The sequence below is a fragment of the Nycticebus coucang genome, chromosome 4 (genome assembly GCF_027406575.1).
Source record: "Nycticebus coucang isolate mNycCou1 chromosome 4, mNycCou1.pri, whole genome shotgun sequence".
NCBI classification, from domain to species: Eukaryota; Metazoa; Chordata; class Mammalia; order Primates; family Lorisidae; genus Nycticebus; species Nycticebus coucang.
The window spans coordinates 129,139,474-129,156,206 of NC_069783.1; the positions used below are offsets into that span (position 1 = coordinate 129,139,474).

General features: G+C 39.8%; 1 protein-coding gene and 1 pseudogene across 1 annotated transcript in view; one reads left to right on the forward strand and one right to left on the reverse strand.

Annotated features, from left to right (window-relative positions):
* Window positions 1–3,057: 3,057 nt before the first annotated feature.
* Window positions 3,058–3,993, reverse strand: LOC128584498 (olfactory receptor 7D4-like; annotated as a pseudogene).
* Window positions 3,994–14,550: 10,557 nt separating this feature from the next.
* LOC128584415 (voltage-dependent N-type calcium channel subunit alpha-1B-like) overlaps window positions 14,551–16,733 on the forward strand; it is a 107,705-nt gene continuing 105,522 nt past the window's right edge. Inside the window, 1 exon segment of the mRNA XM_053589384.1 lies at window positions 14,551–14,680. Coding sequence (XP_053445359.1) covers window positions 14,551–14,680 — 130 coding nt within the window.

Genomic DNA, 16,733 nt, shown 5'->3' on the forward strand with positions numbered 1-16,733 from the left:
AAACTCTGCCATATCCTTTCTGTATTGTACATATCTCTCATTCAACTTTTGGTTCTGTCTTTCCATTTTCTCATCCATTCCTTTTATTGTCTATATTTTAAATTCCCTTTCTGTAAAGTCCATTATTAATAGGTGGAGTCTTCTGCAGTAGATACCTCTCCAAGAACTCCCATTAGGGAGTTCCTCTGTTTTGCATTTTTATGTTGCACCAATTTTCTGTTGGTTCCTCCTCATGTGTTCTTTCTTCTTGTTCACTTTCTTGTCCTCCTTTTCCCTTCTCACTGCCTCCCTTCTTTCAAGTCCCCTTGTCTCAGAGCTTTGATCTTGAAATGGCCTCAGCCTGAGAAAACCCAAATTTTTCTCATGGCCAAATAAACAGAAATCCTTGTTCTTGATGATGATATTTTGCAATATGTCACCAGGACACCAGGTGATGCTATGGTTTTCTTAGGAGACAGAGAGCACCACCAGCAACCCCTATGTTCTTTATTCCAAACTTAGTTGCCTTCATTGATCGCCTGATTGTTTCTTCAGCATTCTCATCCTGCAAGGCTGGGATTTTAAAGCTCACAAGAACCTTTCAGGGGAGGTCTCACTGTGCCCCCTGACTTCAGTTCCTAAGGGGTACAGAGAGTCCCTTAGCCTGTCCCAGGAGTGGATTTATAATCCTTCCAGGTGGAATTAAGATGGCTGTACTTTAGGCACTTTCTAAGACCTTCTCATGACCTTCCCACAATGGGAGACCACTGGCCACTGAGACCTTCTCATTATGGCTGCCTCACCAGCCATCAAACCTATGGCAGATCCACTCCAATCAGTGTTCAAATGTAGTTACTATATGTTCAAGTCCCCCACCCTTCCAAGATTTCCACTCAATGCATAGTTCCCCCAACAATTGAAAAACCCTGAAAGTCTTCTTCCCTTCCACACCTTTGTGGGAGTCCAGCCGATCCAAGCTGATAGAAATCACCTGCCTAATTTATAACATTTCCACCACTTGGGATCATATGCTGTATCCAGCTCACTCCCTCCTGGCTGTGCTCCCTGAGCTATGACTCTGGATAATTTCCCCCACGCCAAGTATGGTTGGGTTTTCTCTTTTTCCCCAGTCATTTTCGTACAGCTCAGTTGAACAATTCTTTGGGTTCACTATCTTGCTCCACACCCATCATCACTGTTTTTATGAAAAGCAGTGCAGCAAACAAGAGTATGGACTCAGTGCAAGGTCATAGTCCATCTTAACTGAGGCTCTTTCTTGGAGAAATTGAAGAATGTGTGAAAACTCTCAAAGGCATTTTTTTTTTGTCTGTTTGTTTTTTGTTATTTTTTAAGGGAGAATATTTCTATTAGATGCAATAGAAATTGCATACTCAGCATACTTATTGATGGCTCTCATATTTATTATTTTTCTTATTTTTTTTTCCCCAGTGATGGAGGCCAGCAACATCTACCAAAAATGTTTATTAGGAATTGAAGGGGAAAGGTGATTAGAATAGAAATGATTGCCAGTTATACAGTTGGCTATGCCACTGACCATTTTTTCTCTTTTCTTTTATTATTTATTAAGTCATATACACATAGATCATTTACACATTAATCCATTTATGGAGTACAATGTTCTGCTTTTATATACAATTTGGAATGCTTAGATCAAATTTGTTAATATAGGGATTCACTTCAATTAATTATTATGTTAAGACATCTATATTCTATACTTAGATATGTAGGTATGTATTAGGTATGTATTCTATACATACCCTTGAAATATGCTCCATAGGTGTGGCCCCAACATTTACCCTTCCTCCATCAACCCTCCTCACTCCCCTCCCATCCCCCCATCTTCCCTTCTACATCCTGGTCTGTAGTTGTGATTTATCTTTCATACGAAAGTGCGAATGATTATAAATTGGTTTCATAAAAGTACTGAGAACATTGGATACTTTTTCTTCCATTCTTGAGATGCTTTACTAGGAACAATATGTTACAGCTCCATCCATGTAAATAAAAAGGAGGTAAAGTCTCCATCTTTTTTAAGGCTACGTAGTATTCCATGGTATACATATACCACAGTTTATTAATCAATTCATGGGTGGATTGACACTTGGTCTTCTTCCATGACTTGGCAATTATTAATTGAACTGCAGTGAACAATCTGGTGCAAATATCTTTGTTACATAGTGATTTTTTGTCTTTTGGATATACACCTAGTATAGGAATTGCAGGGTCAAATGGCAGGTCTACTTTTAGATCCCTAAGTGTTCTCCAATCTTCTTTCCAAAAGGAATGTATTAGCTTGCATTTCCCCCAAAAGTGCAGAAGTGTTCCCTTTTATCTAAATCCATATGTTTCTGACAAAGGTTTGATAACCAGAATCGATGGAGAAATCAAACTTATTAATAAGAAAAGAACAAATGATCCCATTTCATTGTGGGCAAGAGACTTGAACAGAATCTTCACTAAAGAAGAAAAGTGCATGGCCTACAGACATATAAAAACTGCTCATCATCTTTAATCATCAGTGAAATGCAAATCAAAACCACTTTGAGATATCATCTAATTCCAGTAAGAGCAGCCCACATAACAAAATCTCAAAGGCATGCTTTTAGAATTATTTTCATACATGTAAAGCAACAAGCAGAATTCTGATAGAGGAAGACTACAGCTTTCAGTATTGTCATTTTTATTACATTTATTTCATAAATAGCAAGAGCACATATAAATTAAAGAAGAATAGTAACAGGAAAGAGGATAATTTTTCAGAAAACTGCACCAGTATCCAATATGAAATCCTTTTGTCAAGTTATAAATCTCAGGAATGGCTCTATGAAAACTTACTAAAATTAGCACTTTAAGGCCCAGTTATAGAGGAGAGATATTAAATTACTGAGTCATTTGTTTAACAAAAACAAAAATGTAAAAAAGCAGAGAACTGGTTGCTTTGGCAAAAAAACAAAAGAACCATATCATTAAAAGGAGAAACACAACAAGGATATGGAAATTCACATTTGCTTTTGAGGACCACAATGTCCACTGAGTTCTGGACCAGTGATCTGTGTGTCACAGGCAAGAGGCTGTTCTGATGAGAAGTCTTCCCAGGGCCCCCTTCACATGCTTATTTCTCAGGCTGTAGATGAAGGGATTCAGCATGGGGGTGACCACTGTGTACATCACTGAGGCAATAGAAGTTCTCTGGGAAGAATTTGTCCCAGAAGAACTCAGGTAGACCCCAAGTCCTGTTCCATAGAGCAAGCAGACCACACAGAGGTGAGACCCACAGGTGGAAAATGCTTTATACTTGCCTGCCATGGATGACAACCTCATTAAGGAGGAGAATATCTGAGAATAAGAGAATAGGATCCTCACGACAGGAAACACACCCAGAAACACATTTGACACATACAATATGATGGTATCAACGAGGGGATCAGAGCAGGTCATCTTGAGGAGATGAGCCATTTCACAGACGAAATGTGGAATTTCAGTGCCTACAGAGGTCAGTCTTGTGATCAGTAGAACATGAACCATGGCAACCAGAGACATGATGAAAAAAGGCATCAGAACCAGGAGGCCACAGAGCTAGGGGTTCATGATGACCGTATAGTGAAGAGGGTGGCAGATGGCTACAAACCAGTCATAGACCATCACAGTCAGCAGGAAATTATCCAGTCCACCAAACATCATTACAAAATACATCTGAGTGAGGCATCCTATGTAGTAGATGTCTTTGCTTTACATTTGGATGTTCACTAACATCTTTGGAATCGTGGTGGAGGTAAAACAGATGTCAGCCAAGGAAAGGATGGAAAGGAATAAGTACATGGGGGTGTGCAGGTGAGAGTCAGAGCATATGGGCAGGATTACAAGCAGATTCCCGAGCATTGTGACCAGGTACATGGATTGGAACAGCCCAGAGGGAAGGGGCTGCAGTTCAGGATCTTCTGAGAGGCCCATGAGGAGGAATTGTGATACTTCTGTGTGTTTTTCTGCTTCCATGTAGCTAGTAGTGTGTCTGTCAGGGAGGAAGATAAATGGAACATTTTATAAAATGCCAGGTTACACCTTGGCTACTTATCACAGTATAATGATTCTTCACAGTCAGAAGAGTCTTTTCAAAGACTGTATTCACTTTGTTGAGCAGGCGGCCACTTGTATTTGAAATGTGAAGAATTGCTCAGACTTCCTTCCAATTAGCAGCAATCCCTCTATTTTCTCATCTATTCACTAGATTTGATTCTCATATTAAACCTCTTGTCATTAACCGATTTCTTCCTTGATAGAATCTTTCAAGTTATTGCAGACATAGCCCATCTTTTTTTTTTTTTTTCATAATCCATTTTTTCAGAATCCTTTTATTCTACTGGGTCTCCAGTAGTGATTATCACATGGATTTTCAACTCACTCCTTTTTCTGTGATGTGACATTTCCTATTGATATGAAAGTAACCTCTTAGGATCTTGTTATTTTTCTAAATATATGATCATTAGTATACCTCATGTGTGAGGTTTAAGACTAGTTTTTTGTACAAATAATCTCAATAAATAATACTTGTCATTGTCATTATTAAAGTTTTCTTTTTAGTAAAATTATTTTAGATATGTTAAGTTTTCCATCATACAGGATAATAATAATGAACAAAAAGTTTTAATTAGTCAGTCTTTCTAGAGATAAATATTTATACAACAGTATACTAAGGAGTGACCTGAGAAAGTTATTTAAACTATTATCTGCAGGTACCTCACCTCTATAGTAGGAGCAGTAAATATATCCAATATCCATCAAAGAATGAAATTAAACACGGTGGGATAGTTATCATTTTTCTATTCTGGTTACTGAATCTTACATTATTAACATAACAATAAATCTGCTGTTCATGCCTATGTTTTATATCAAGACCCCATATACAAGAATCAACCATCAGGATGTATTTCCTCACTGTTCCAATGCCTTCAGGATGTAATTCTGATCATTCTGAAAATATCAGGTCAGGTCTCTTACCTGTTTTGATTGCCATATAGTACTTGTAAGTAGTGAAGATCCTTATATCTCCTTCTTTCAGAATATGCACACCAAGTGAATTCTCCAAAGAAGAAAAAATGAGTAGACCATATACATAAAAGGAGGGAATTAAAGCACACAAACAAATTGAAATAAAATACAAGGTATATGTCAGAAGTTTTGCTCATATGGATATTCTCTCAGTAGGATATGTATTAGAATCAGCAAAGTTAGTCACCAACATATATAACTGATAGATTCAATTGAAGGTTTCCAAAATGTGTATAAATTTAATCATCTAGAAAAACCAAAAGCCAAATTTGATATTTTAAAGTAATTTTTACATCTTGATGATAGAACAATATTCTGTGTTACATGTTATGACTCATAGAGTGGGTCACTAAATTAAAAGCAGAAAAAAAATCATGAAGAAAAATTTAGATGGGAATGTTGTGAAGGCAGGAATTCTCTGATATATGTATATATGATCTGAAAGAGGAAGTGTGGGTCAGAGTTAATCAAGGGAGTAAGGACAGAATAAACTTTCTAGGCAAGAGAACAGGATGCTACACACATATGGTTCAGTGAGTATTGTAGTGGGAATTTGAGGGTGAGTGAAATGGAGAGCAAAGGATGAGTGTCATGAGGGCAGAGGTGTGAGGCCCACAGCAGAGTATCCTGTGATATCTCTTAAAGTTAATTTCATGTTGATAATTTTATGTTTCTTTGAAGTCTGAGGCTGTGACAGTTTTTTCTCATTATTTTTCTTTCCAGGCATGTTGATACACTTTGTGCCTGTCATGTTGTCAGGGCTCAACAAATACAAATCTTGCATGTGTAATAATGAGTGAGACCAAATGTGTAAAAACAACATGAACAGAAATCTTGAACCTCATTACATGCCTGAATATAGATTCAAAGTGGAGTTTTAAGGTTAAATAAAATACATTCATTTTCATTTTATAGGACTAATAAATAATGAGCAGGTAACACTTTAGTAAGGGGAACGAAGTTTGTCTTATAATGTTTGTTAACATAGAATAGCACACATTTTCATCACAATGGTTAACATGGCCTTCTCAAATGGTCTATGAAGCGAGTGTATGATGCCCCATGTTCATATCAATGTATACAGTTATGATTTAATAAAAAAAATAAAATAAAATAAAGAATAGCACACATACAGGTTCATAAGTAGATTCACAATCACAAGGAAAAAAATGTGTTTGAGTATATGGAATAACCATTTCTGCAGTTAGCAGGAAGGGCAGAGAATCTTCAGACATACACAAAAGTACACAGGCAACTTCTGAACCAAGTAAAGAATGGTGATTTAAAACCCACAGGTAACATTATATCCTACATTAACAGAACAATTGTGCAACATTTATGATTAGGGAAACGCGGACTACTTTAAATTATATTACTCAGTATTCTCCCAGACATTTAAAGAGATTGGTGAATGGTCAAAGGAAAGTGGCCTGAGTGCCAAGTGTCAAAAATAAGTATATTATTTCCATCATATTTTGCACACTTTAATAAAAACTGATGATGACAACATATAGGAACTATTCAGTGATTTTAGTAATAGGGAAGTAAATTTAAAAATGTGATCAAATTAAAAACAGCACATCCAATACCTGGTGAATAAGAGATCCTTAAACAGTAGTTAATGAATGAATGTTTGGATCAAGGAAATCTAGCAGGAACCTACAATGTTTAGGAGACAGGAGAAGCTCTAAAGACTGTCCAGGAAATGATACATTCTAGAAATGGCCATTTCTAGCTCTTACTAGAAAGAGATTCTATTATCAATTCCATAAAGAAAGAACAGGAAACTGAAGAAGAGTGGGAAAAGACCAGTCTCAAAGTATCTTATCTTCTAAGGATAGAGATTGTACCCTCATAGATTAAATACCTGCAGAACTGTCCCCATCTCATTGCTGTAAAGGCAAAGCCTGTGCCCACTTTTCTTTCGTTTTTCTCCACCAGCCCCCCTGCTCACACTGACTCTCTCTGCTGGTGTCACTGAAGATTTATTTTTCTCTAAAGTCTTTCCCTGGGAAGCCCTCCTGAGTTTTCACAAAATCAGAAATCAAAGAATTACAGGTGGGGGCCAGCAGGGGCATGTTTAACATTTCTTGTGTCTCAAGAGTTGCATTCCCAGAGTGACTCATTAAATGAATTGTTCTATTGTCTCTGCACTCTGCAAACCGTTTGGCTCCCTTAGGATACAAAGGTGACAGCAGAATTCAAAGTTTCCAGTCAATTTTGTGTCTACAAAGACTGTAATAGAGAAAGCTGGATGTATTTCCCCTAAGGAGTAACTCTTCTTCCTTTGGTTTTATTTAAAAGTCACAAGGTTTCCCCTAAGAAAAGTTTAATTTCTATAAGCAACAAAACTCAGGAATCATCTCTCTGTTATGCTATGCTTTGGAAAAGGTTATGTAATATAGGTACTGGTTCCTCTTTGAAGGTTTGGTAGAATTGTGATCTGAAATCATCTGGTCCCGGACTTTTATTTTTTGAGAGATTTTGTATTCTTGATGTTATTTCAGCACTGGATATAGGTCTATTCCAAATTTGTAATTTTTTCTACTTGAATGTAGGAAGGTGGCAGATTTCCTTCAGATTTTCATATTTCTGAGAATGGAGTTTTTTGTCATGAACATTGAGGATTTTTTAATTTCTGTGGTATCTATTCTTATGTCCCATTTATCATTTCTGATTGACATTATTAGAGACTTTACTTTTCTATTTCTGGTCAGGCTAGCCAAGGATTTATGAATTTAATTAATCGTTCCTAAAAGCAGCTTTCCATTTCATTGATCTTCTGAATGATTCTTTTGTTTTCAATTTCATTTAACACAGCTCTAATTTTCATTATTTCTTTTCTTCTGCTGGATTTTGGCTTGGATTTTTCTTCCTTTTCCTGTTGCTTGAAATGACCCTTTATGTTGTTGAATTTCTCACTTTCTGTTTTCTTGATGAAGGCTTCTAAGTTATAAATTACTCCTCTAAGACCTGTCTTTGCAGTATCTCACAGGTTTTGCTATTTTGTGTCTCCATTATTATTTTGTTTCAAAACTCTGATGATTTCCTTCTTTGTCTCATGTTTGACTCAGGTATCATTCATCCTAAATTATTTTCTATTTTGTTTGAGTATAAAGACTTCTGCTGTTGAGTTCAATTTTTATTCTGCAGTGGTCTGAGAAGACACAAGGAATAATTTCTATTCTTTCAAATACGTTGAAGTTAGATTTTTGTCCTAAAATATGATCAGTTTTGGAGGATGATCTGTGGGCTGAGGAGAAGAATGTATATTCAGTTTTATTAGAATGAAATGTTCTCTAAATGTCTGTTAAGTCCATTTGTTCTAATGTCAAGTTTAAGTCCATTATTTCTTTGATAAATTTCTTCTTGGAGAATTTATCCAGAACTGCCAAACGAGTGTTAAAATCTCCAACTATTATAATGCAGGAAAATATCAAAATTTTCATATCTGTTTTATAAATTGAAGAGCATTTAGGTAGAACACACAAATGTTAATTATTCAAATCGCTTCATGTTGCTTGTTTCCCTTGACAAATACACAGTGACAAATACATAGTGCTTGTCTTTCCTTATCTTTGTTTGTTTAAATCCTATTATATCTGCAAATAAAATTTCTATCCCTGTTTCATTCTGATTTCCATTTACTTGTATTAGAGATGCTTATCCCTTCACCCTGGATCTTGTTTTATACTGTAAGGTAAGATGAGTCTCTTGTAGGAAACAGATACCTGGCTTGAGTTTTTTTATCCTTTAGACAACCTGTGTCTCTCAGAGGAGAATATAAGCCATTCACATTAATTGACAGAATTTGTAAGTGTTGTAGTGTTTTGGCTGTCCTGTTTTTCGAAGGTCCACTGCATATTTTTTAACACTTTCACCAATGTAGAATTAAGGTTTTTTGTTTAAATTCTCAGTGACTTTACTTTGCTGGTAAACCTTTGTGCCTGTAATTGTGGGAAATGGGTCTGAGTATTTCCTGGGGACTTGGTTTAGTTTTGGCAAATTTCTCAAAATGTTGATGTGTCAGATATTTGATTTATCCATCACAAATAAATCTCAGTTTAGCTAGATACAGGATCCTAGGCTGAAAGTTGTATTTTTTTAGAAGGTTGAAGAAGATGACCATCCTCTTCTAGCCCGAGATATTTCAGCTAAAATATATGTGGACATCCTAATATTTCTCCCTTTGTAGGTAATGTTTTTCTTATGTCTGGCTGCTTGCAGGATTTTCTTCTTCATATTAACTCTGGCAACCTTGATTACAATGTGTCTAGGAGATATTTTGTTTGAATTGAGTTGTGCTGGGGGTTGTGAAACTATCTACTATCTGATTTTCTGTAGGTCTTATAATGCTTCAGAAATTCTCCTCCATAATATCTTGGAGTAGAACATCTGTGCCTTTAGGACCATCCTCTTCTCTTTCAGGAATCCCTACAATTCAGATGTTTGAACTTTTGGAATGATCCTACAACTCTCACAGTTAATGTTCTGCTCTTGTTTTCCTTTTTTCTGCCTCTTTTAATGCTTGGTATTATTTAAAACCCTTGTATTCAATTTCAGAAATTCTTTCTTCTGCTTGCTCAACTCTACTGTATTTTGAAGCTCCTTGAATAACTTTTTCACTTCCTTGAGCTCTGCTATCTCTTTCACCACAGCCACACGGTTAATTGTCCATCCTTCCATCAGGTGGCTGATGCAACCTTACATGGCTCAAGAAGTGCTTACCTGTTTTTCCAATCATCTTCTATGACTTAGGAAACCAAAAAAAAATTCATGTTTCTTGTTTTTTTCCTCCATGTCCTCCCATGCCTGTCTCCACTCTTCTTTTCATTTATGTTCAAAGCCCTTGACCAGATGGCCTTGCCACCTTAACCCACTTTTTCTTGTACACAAATTGGATGACCAGATCTCCTGCTTGCAATTCCAGTCATATTAGATACAGTTCATGTGTCTTTCATTCCAAGGATACCAAGGATGTTTATAATGAATATGTGGTTCAATTTTGGCTTTATCAACACTCCATACCAATCTATCTATAAGTCAAAGTCAAAAATTTTTATCCTCTGTATTACTGGTACAGGATACCTCTTGACCCCAACAGAAAATAGGTTCAGACTAAAATAGCAATGTTGATTTAGTAATAGTGGATGATTCTAACATCTGCACTATCTGGTCATGTGGCTCACACACACCTCAGTTTGATATCTAATGGACCATTAACTCCATATAACAGTACTATATATATCTGAATTTATGACTTAGTAAAATCAGTCATTAGTGCATAAGTGCACTAATTAGTGCATAGTCCACTAATTCATTTCAGAATTAGAATGGGCAGTATGGCCATGAAACCAGTCTTGTAATGGTATGTTTTGGAAATGAGGTTACTGGGTACCCTGTGGTTAAACACCTCACATCTATATGACTCAGTAACAAACCAGGAACTAGTTCTCCATGACATATGAGCATTCTTTTTTTTTTCATTATTATTATTTTTTTATTGTTGGGGATTCATTGAGGGTACAATAAGCCAGGTTACACTGATTGCAATTGTTAGGTAAAGTCCCTCTTGCAATCATGTCTTGCCCCCATAAAGTGTGACACACACTAAGGCCCCACCCCCCCATTCTTTATGGAGAGAATAGCCTTGTTATAGAATCCCTGGAGTCTGTATTGTGATTCTTCTCCTAAGACATTCCATAGATATACATTGAAGGTGTTTTCTCCCATGTCATTTAATATCATAGATCTGGAATTTAATATGACCCATGCAATAGGGGTGTATCACAGCAGAAGTGGAGACAGTTCTGGCATGCAGTTGATTCATCTAGGCACTGATGATAGTCTGTTTCTCAATTTTGACAATAAATGGTGAAATGTGGCAGCCATAATATGAAAAGAAAATGATGTAATGACCAGGATCAGAACACTGAGGGATGAAGAACAAGCTCCACCTACTGTGTCAATCATACCCACTAGCAGAGGTTATGCAGGGCTGAGTGGCATTGAGAGCAGACAGTGGAGGATGAAGACCATATTTCAGTGTGATCTTGAGATGATCTTCAGGAGAAGAGGCTAAATTCTGACCTATTGTCAGTGCTCTAAGAAGTATTTCATCCTATTGACCTTTCTTCCCTAAATAATGACCATGAAGTTGCCACTCCCTGAACTTACATGAAGAAGTACATCCAAATGGCCAAAGGGGTGGAGTGTAATGAATGCTGTGCTGCATAGTCCACTAATCCATCTCAGAATTAGAATGGGTGGTATGGTCATCTGACAGCCTTCAGCCTTTACCTTCTTAGAGAATATACTTCAGCTAAAGGAGACTGCTTCACCCAGGGTCACAACACTCAGAGGTCTGTGGGAACTGTTACACCCCACACTGTATTGTCACTTCTGCAAACACCAGGCTAGCAGAGACCCGAAGCACTAAGTTCCCATGTGGCTTTCTGGAACTAACATTATGCAAGGACCCTTCTACTTCCAACCTTTTTTGTGTGTGTGTGGAACTATGTATTCTGTATAACCAATTTGCACTATATTATGATATTTATTTGATTCACAGTATATATAATTTTTTGAAAAACGTGGGCCTGGTATTTCCTCACTGTTCCAGTGCCTTCATTTATTATACACATTCTCTTTGAAATTAATCACGTCTCCATGTATTCAATTTAAACACTTTCTGTAAAGCCATTCAATGTATTTTATAATGTGTTTACAGTATGCTTTATCTTTCCTCTTTCCATCTCTGAAAAACTATATAGTTTGTTTATATTTCTATTCTATATTTCATTAGTATTCACTATTCAACTCACTCTAGCTAAATTATTATTTCCCATCTTTCTCATTAGAGGTGATAAATGAAGCCCTAATATCAACAAATGTTCCTCTGTCTCCAGCAAATGTCAAAGATTTTCCTGTGCACCTTTTGTTAGTCATTTCAACAGAAGAAAAAGCTATCCAATTTGCTTCCCTCAAGAAGAACTTCTTTTAAAAATTTATGTCAGATTATTATGAGGGTATGAATGATTATGTTATATTTTTTAGATGTTATGTAAAGTTCAAGTTATAGTTGAGACTTTCACCCAGGCTACAGTATATCCTTCAGTTATCTCTCAACACATCAGTCCTCCTCCCTCCTCTCTCCCCCGACCCTTCTCTCCCTTATCCCTCCATTTGAGTTTAATTGTGTTTTTCTCTTCTAAAGGTATGCAGTTGTTTATCTATTGATTTCATATTAGTATTGAATACAATAGAAATAGATGCTCTAGTCCAGAGTCTATTGGGCAAGAGACCAGAAACTCCATTTTTTGTAGTTGTTCTTACTCCTCAGCAAGCATTAGAACCTGCAGGACTTGTTAAAGACCAATGCATGGATGCCCATCCAATGCAGTTTCTGATGCAGTAGATCTGGGTCAGGGCCAAGGCTTGCTTTCCTAACAAGTTCCTGCTGCTGCTCAGGCAGAGACCATATTTAGAGAATCATTTTTGTAGAATTCATGTGTATTTCAGGGCTTGTACTCTTTTTATTTTTAAATCATAGCTGTGTACATTAGTGTAATCAAGGGGTAAAATGTGCTGGTTTCATATACAATCTGAAATATTCTCATCAAACTGTTCAACATAGCCTTCATGGCATTTTATTAGTTATTGTATGCAGACATTTGTATTCTGCATTTAGTAAGTTTCACCTGTACCCATTCTAAGATGCACGGCAGGTGTAGCCCCACCCAATACCCTCCCTCCACCCAACCTCCCCCCTCCCTTCCCCTCCCTTAGCCCTTCCCCATATTCTTGTGCTATAGTTGGGTTATAGCCTTCATGTAAAAGCTATAAATTAGCTTCATAGTAGGGCTGAGTACATTGGATACTTTTTCTTCCATTCCTGAGATACTTTGCTAAGAAGAATAAGTTCCATCTCCATCCAGGTAAACATGAAAGAGGTAAAGTCTCCATCTTTCTTTAAGGCTGCGTAATATTCCATAGTATACATGTACCACAATTTGCTAGTCCATTCATGGATTGATGGGCTCTTGGGCTTCTTCCATGACTTAGCAATTATGAATTGGGCTACAATAAACATTCTGGTACAGATGTCTCTGTTATATTGTGATTTTTGGTCTTCTGGGTATAAACCTAGTAAAGGAATTATAGGATCAAATGGCAGGTCTATTTTTAGGTCTCTAAGTATTCTCCAAACATCCTTCCAGAAGGAACGTATTAGTGTGCATTCCCACCAGCATGTAGAAGTGTGCCCTTTTCTCCACATCCACGCCATACACACCCTGCCAGTCTGGTGTCCTGTGGCCTGGTCAGTCTCTCTGCACACACCCTGCCTGTCCGGCTTCCTGTGGCCTGGTCAGTCCCTCTGTATACACCCTGCCTGTCTGGTGTCCTGTGGCCTGGTCAGTCCCTCTGTACACACACTGCCTGTCTGGTGTTTCATGGCCTGATCAGTCCCTCTGTAGACACCCTGCCTGTCTGGTGTCCTGTGGCCTGGTCAGTCCCTCTGTAGACAACCTGCCTGTCTGGCATCTTGTGTCCTGGTCAGTCCCTCTGTAGACACTCCACCTGTCTGGTGTCCTGTGGCCTGATCAGTCCCTCTGTACACACCCTGCCTGTCTGGCATCTTGTGGCCTGGTCAGTCCCTCTGTAGACACTCCACCTGTCTGGTGTCCTGTGGCCTGATCAGTCCCTCTGTGCACACCCTGCCTGTCTGGCATCTTGTGGCCTGGTCAGTCCCTCTGTAGACACTCCACCTGTCTGGTGTCCTGTGGCCTGATCAGTCCCTCTGTACACACCCTGCCTGTCTGGCATCTTGTGTCCTGGTCAGTCCCTCTGTAGACACTCCACCTGTCTGGTGTCCTGTGGCCTGATCAGTCCCTCTGTACACACCCTGCCTGTCTGGCATCTTGTGTCCTGGTCAGTCCCTCTGTAGACACTCCACCTGTCTGGTGTCCTGTGGCCTGATCAGTCCCTCTGTACACACCCTGCCTGTCTGGCATCTTGTGTCCTGGTCAGTCCCTCTGTAGACACTCCACCTGTCTGGTGTCCTGTGGCCTGATCAGTCCCTCTGTACACACCCTGCCTGTCTGGCATCTTGTGGCCTGGTCAGTCCCTCTGTAGACACTCCACCTGTCTGGTGTCCTGTGGCCTGATCAGTCCCTCTGTACACACCCTGCCTGTCTGGCATCTTGTGGCCTGGTCAGTCTCTCTGTAGATACCTCATCTGTCTGCTGTCATATGGCACTGCTACTTTTTGTTGCTGTCGCTGTTCTTGGTTTTTAGCTTGCATTTACCTGATACCTTTCTTGCCCTTTCATTTTAAGTGTTCTTGTAAATCATATTTTTGAGTTTTGCTTTTTTTAACCCTGTTGTCTGGTCTATTTCTAATGTGAGCATTCAGCCTGTCTTGATTCAGTGACATGTGAAGCGCTTGATCTGCTCCTGTGCTTGTTGCTTCCTGGTTGCTGCGTGTCACTTGTGCTGCCGTCCATGCCGTCCCTGCAGCTGTCCCTGCTGCGTGTCCTGGTGCTGCCGTCCCTGCTGCTGTCCCTTCTGCATGTGACTTGTGCTGCTGTCCTGCCGTCCCTGCTGAGTGTCCCTGTGCTGCTGTCCCTGACGTGTGAAGCGCTTGATCTGCTCCTGTGCTTGTTGCTTCCTGGTTGCTGCATGCCATCCCTGCTCCCATCCCTGTTGAGTGTCCCGGTGCTGCTGTTCCTGCCTTTCAGCTTCACTTGTTCTGCTCTGATCAGCCTATTACTCATCATTTCTCTCTCACTCTCCTGTTCCACAAAGGGTTATCTTCCCTTCCCCATTCTCATAATTAGGAACATTTTCCTTCAGTATTTATTTGTTTCTTTACCATCTTTATCACCAAGATGCACTATTTCCATCACTAATTTGCTCTATTTCCCCTTCTTCTGCCCCTACCCCCAATCCAGTAAGATATGATCTTTGTAATACTCTATCCCCTCTCTTGGTTTGGGCCAGTTTAGTGTTTTTAGTTCTAGACTCTTACTAGTACCTTAGAGTGGCCACACCCTCCCCCCAAGTGCAAGAGCCCTTAACAGCCATCAGGGTGCAATTTGCCTTCACGTTTTCTCTCCACTCCAACCATGCTCAGTGGGAGTCAGTTCCTCTGTAGACTGGCATCCTGTGGCCTGGTCAGTCCCTTCCTCACATCTGTCACTGGATGGACTACACCAGTAGTGGACTTTTAGCTTCTGGCTTATGCTCAAGCATCCCTCCTCGGTCCTTACTGTGGAGCGAGATCCTGGCACATCTCAGTGCCGTAAACATTACCCTGTCTCTGTTCCCCGTTGCAAACGAGGTGCTAGGGGCTGCCAGACTCTTCTCCCTCCTGGGGAGGTTGTTCTGTGCCTGCTGCAGAGCCCAGGGCCTCATCTGTGGGTACAGCCCCTCCTCAGAGCCCCCTTCTTCCATCTGTCCATTGCTTTCATCTCCTCTCCTTGGTCTTCTGCTCATCCGCTTGGTCTGGCCTTGTCCTTGTGAGTTCTCCCTCATGGTCTCCTATAGACTTGAGATGTTCTTGTGCTTCATCTTCCAGGCTTCTAGCTTGGGTTTTAAGAGTGACCTTCCTATTCTTTTATCTGCTGAATGGTTTTAGAAGGGAATTTATTTTTTTTCTCAAAAGCACCTTTCTCATTCTCTCTTTTAGTTAGTTTCACTTTGATCTGTTTGGTGCTATACCTAAATTCCTGGGACCTTGTCAACTTTCCCTCCTGGATTTCCAGTAGAGCTCCAGCCTTCACCTCTGGCTGGACTCAGAAGTTGTCAGATCAAGATGGGCTTGGGGCTCAGAGGGAGGAAAGGAAGCCATACTTGGGTTTTCAGGTGCTCAGAGCTGCATGGTGACTTTGGCTGCCCTCCCTTGGTGCCAAGGACTGCTATGTCCCAGGCGCAGGCCACATGTCAAGTGGGTTGAGCCCTAATGAACTAGGCCCTTTGTTGTTTCACTCAATCTTCATAGTCCTGTGAGGTTAGGGTTTTCTGCGTGAAATCTCCAGGCTGTGTGCTGTGTGCAGGGTCACATACCCAGGTGAGGGGTTCCTTGGTGTCCTCTGCTGGTGAGTCAAAGCTGGGCTTGAAGGAAAGCACATTTTTCTGGTCTGTCGTCTCACTGGCCTCTGGAACGGCTGCTGAGGGCAGGGATGGTCTTGGCCACTCTGTTTCTGTTCCCCGTCCAGGCCTGGCATGGAATGCCTATGTAGGGGGCAGAATAGAAAGAACTCAAATGTTTGCATGCAGTCATGCCTTGTTCTCATGAAAGCTCAATTCATTGTCATTCATAGGTTAGTTTCAGTCTTGATTTTCCCCTACCTGGAAAATATTTTTTTTCTTGAAATAATGTTGTTTTTTTTTTTTCATTAAAAAATATGTGCTGATTAAACTAAACTTGGAAAATGCAAAAGACTGAAAAGCAGAAGTGCGGTCCCTTTGTGATTTCCCCACCTGAACATGGCTCTGGACATAGACGTCTCCCCACTTGCTACAGAGGGTAATAGCAAAGAGCTGAGCCGGGGCCGCTGTCCACGGCAGACTCAGCCACACAGGGGCTGCCTACTGGGAAATGCTGTCCTGGGTATCTGCACCCAGCCCAGAATGCACTAGTGGCCCAGGATATACTGGCAGGATGCTGGCCTGACTTTCCCCAT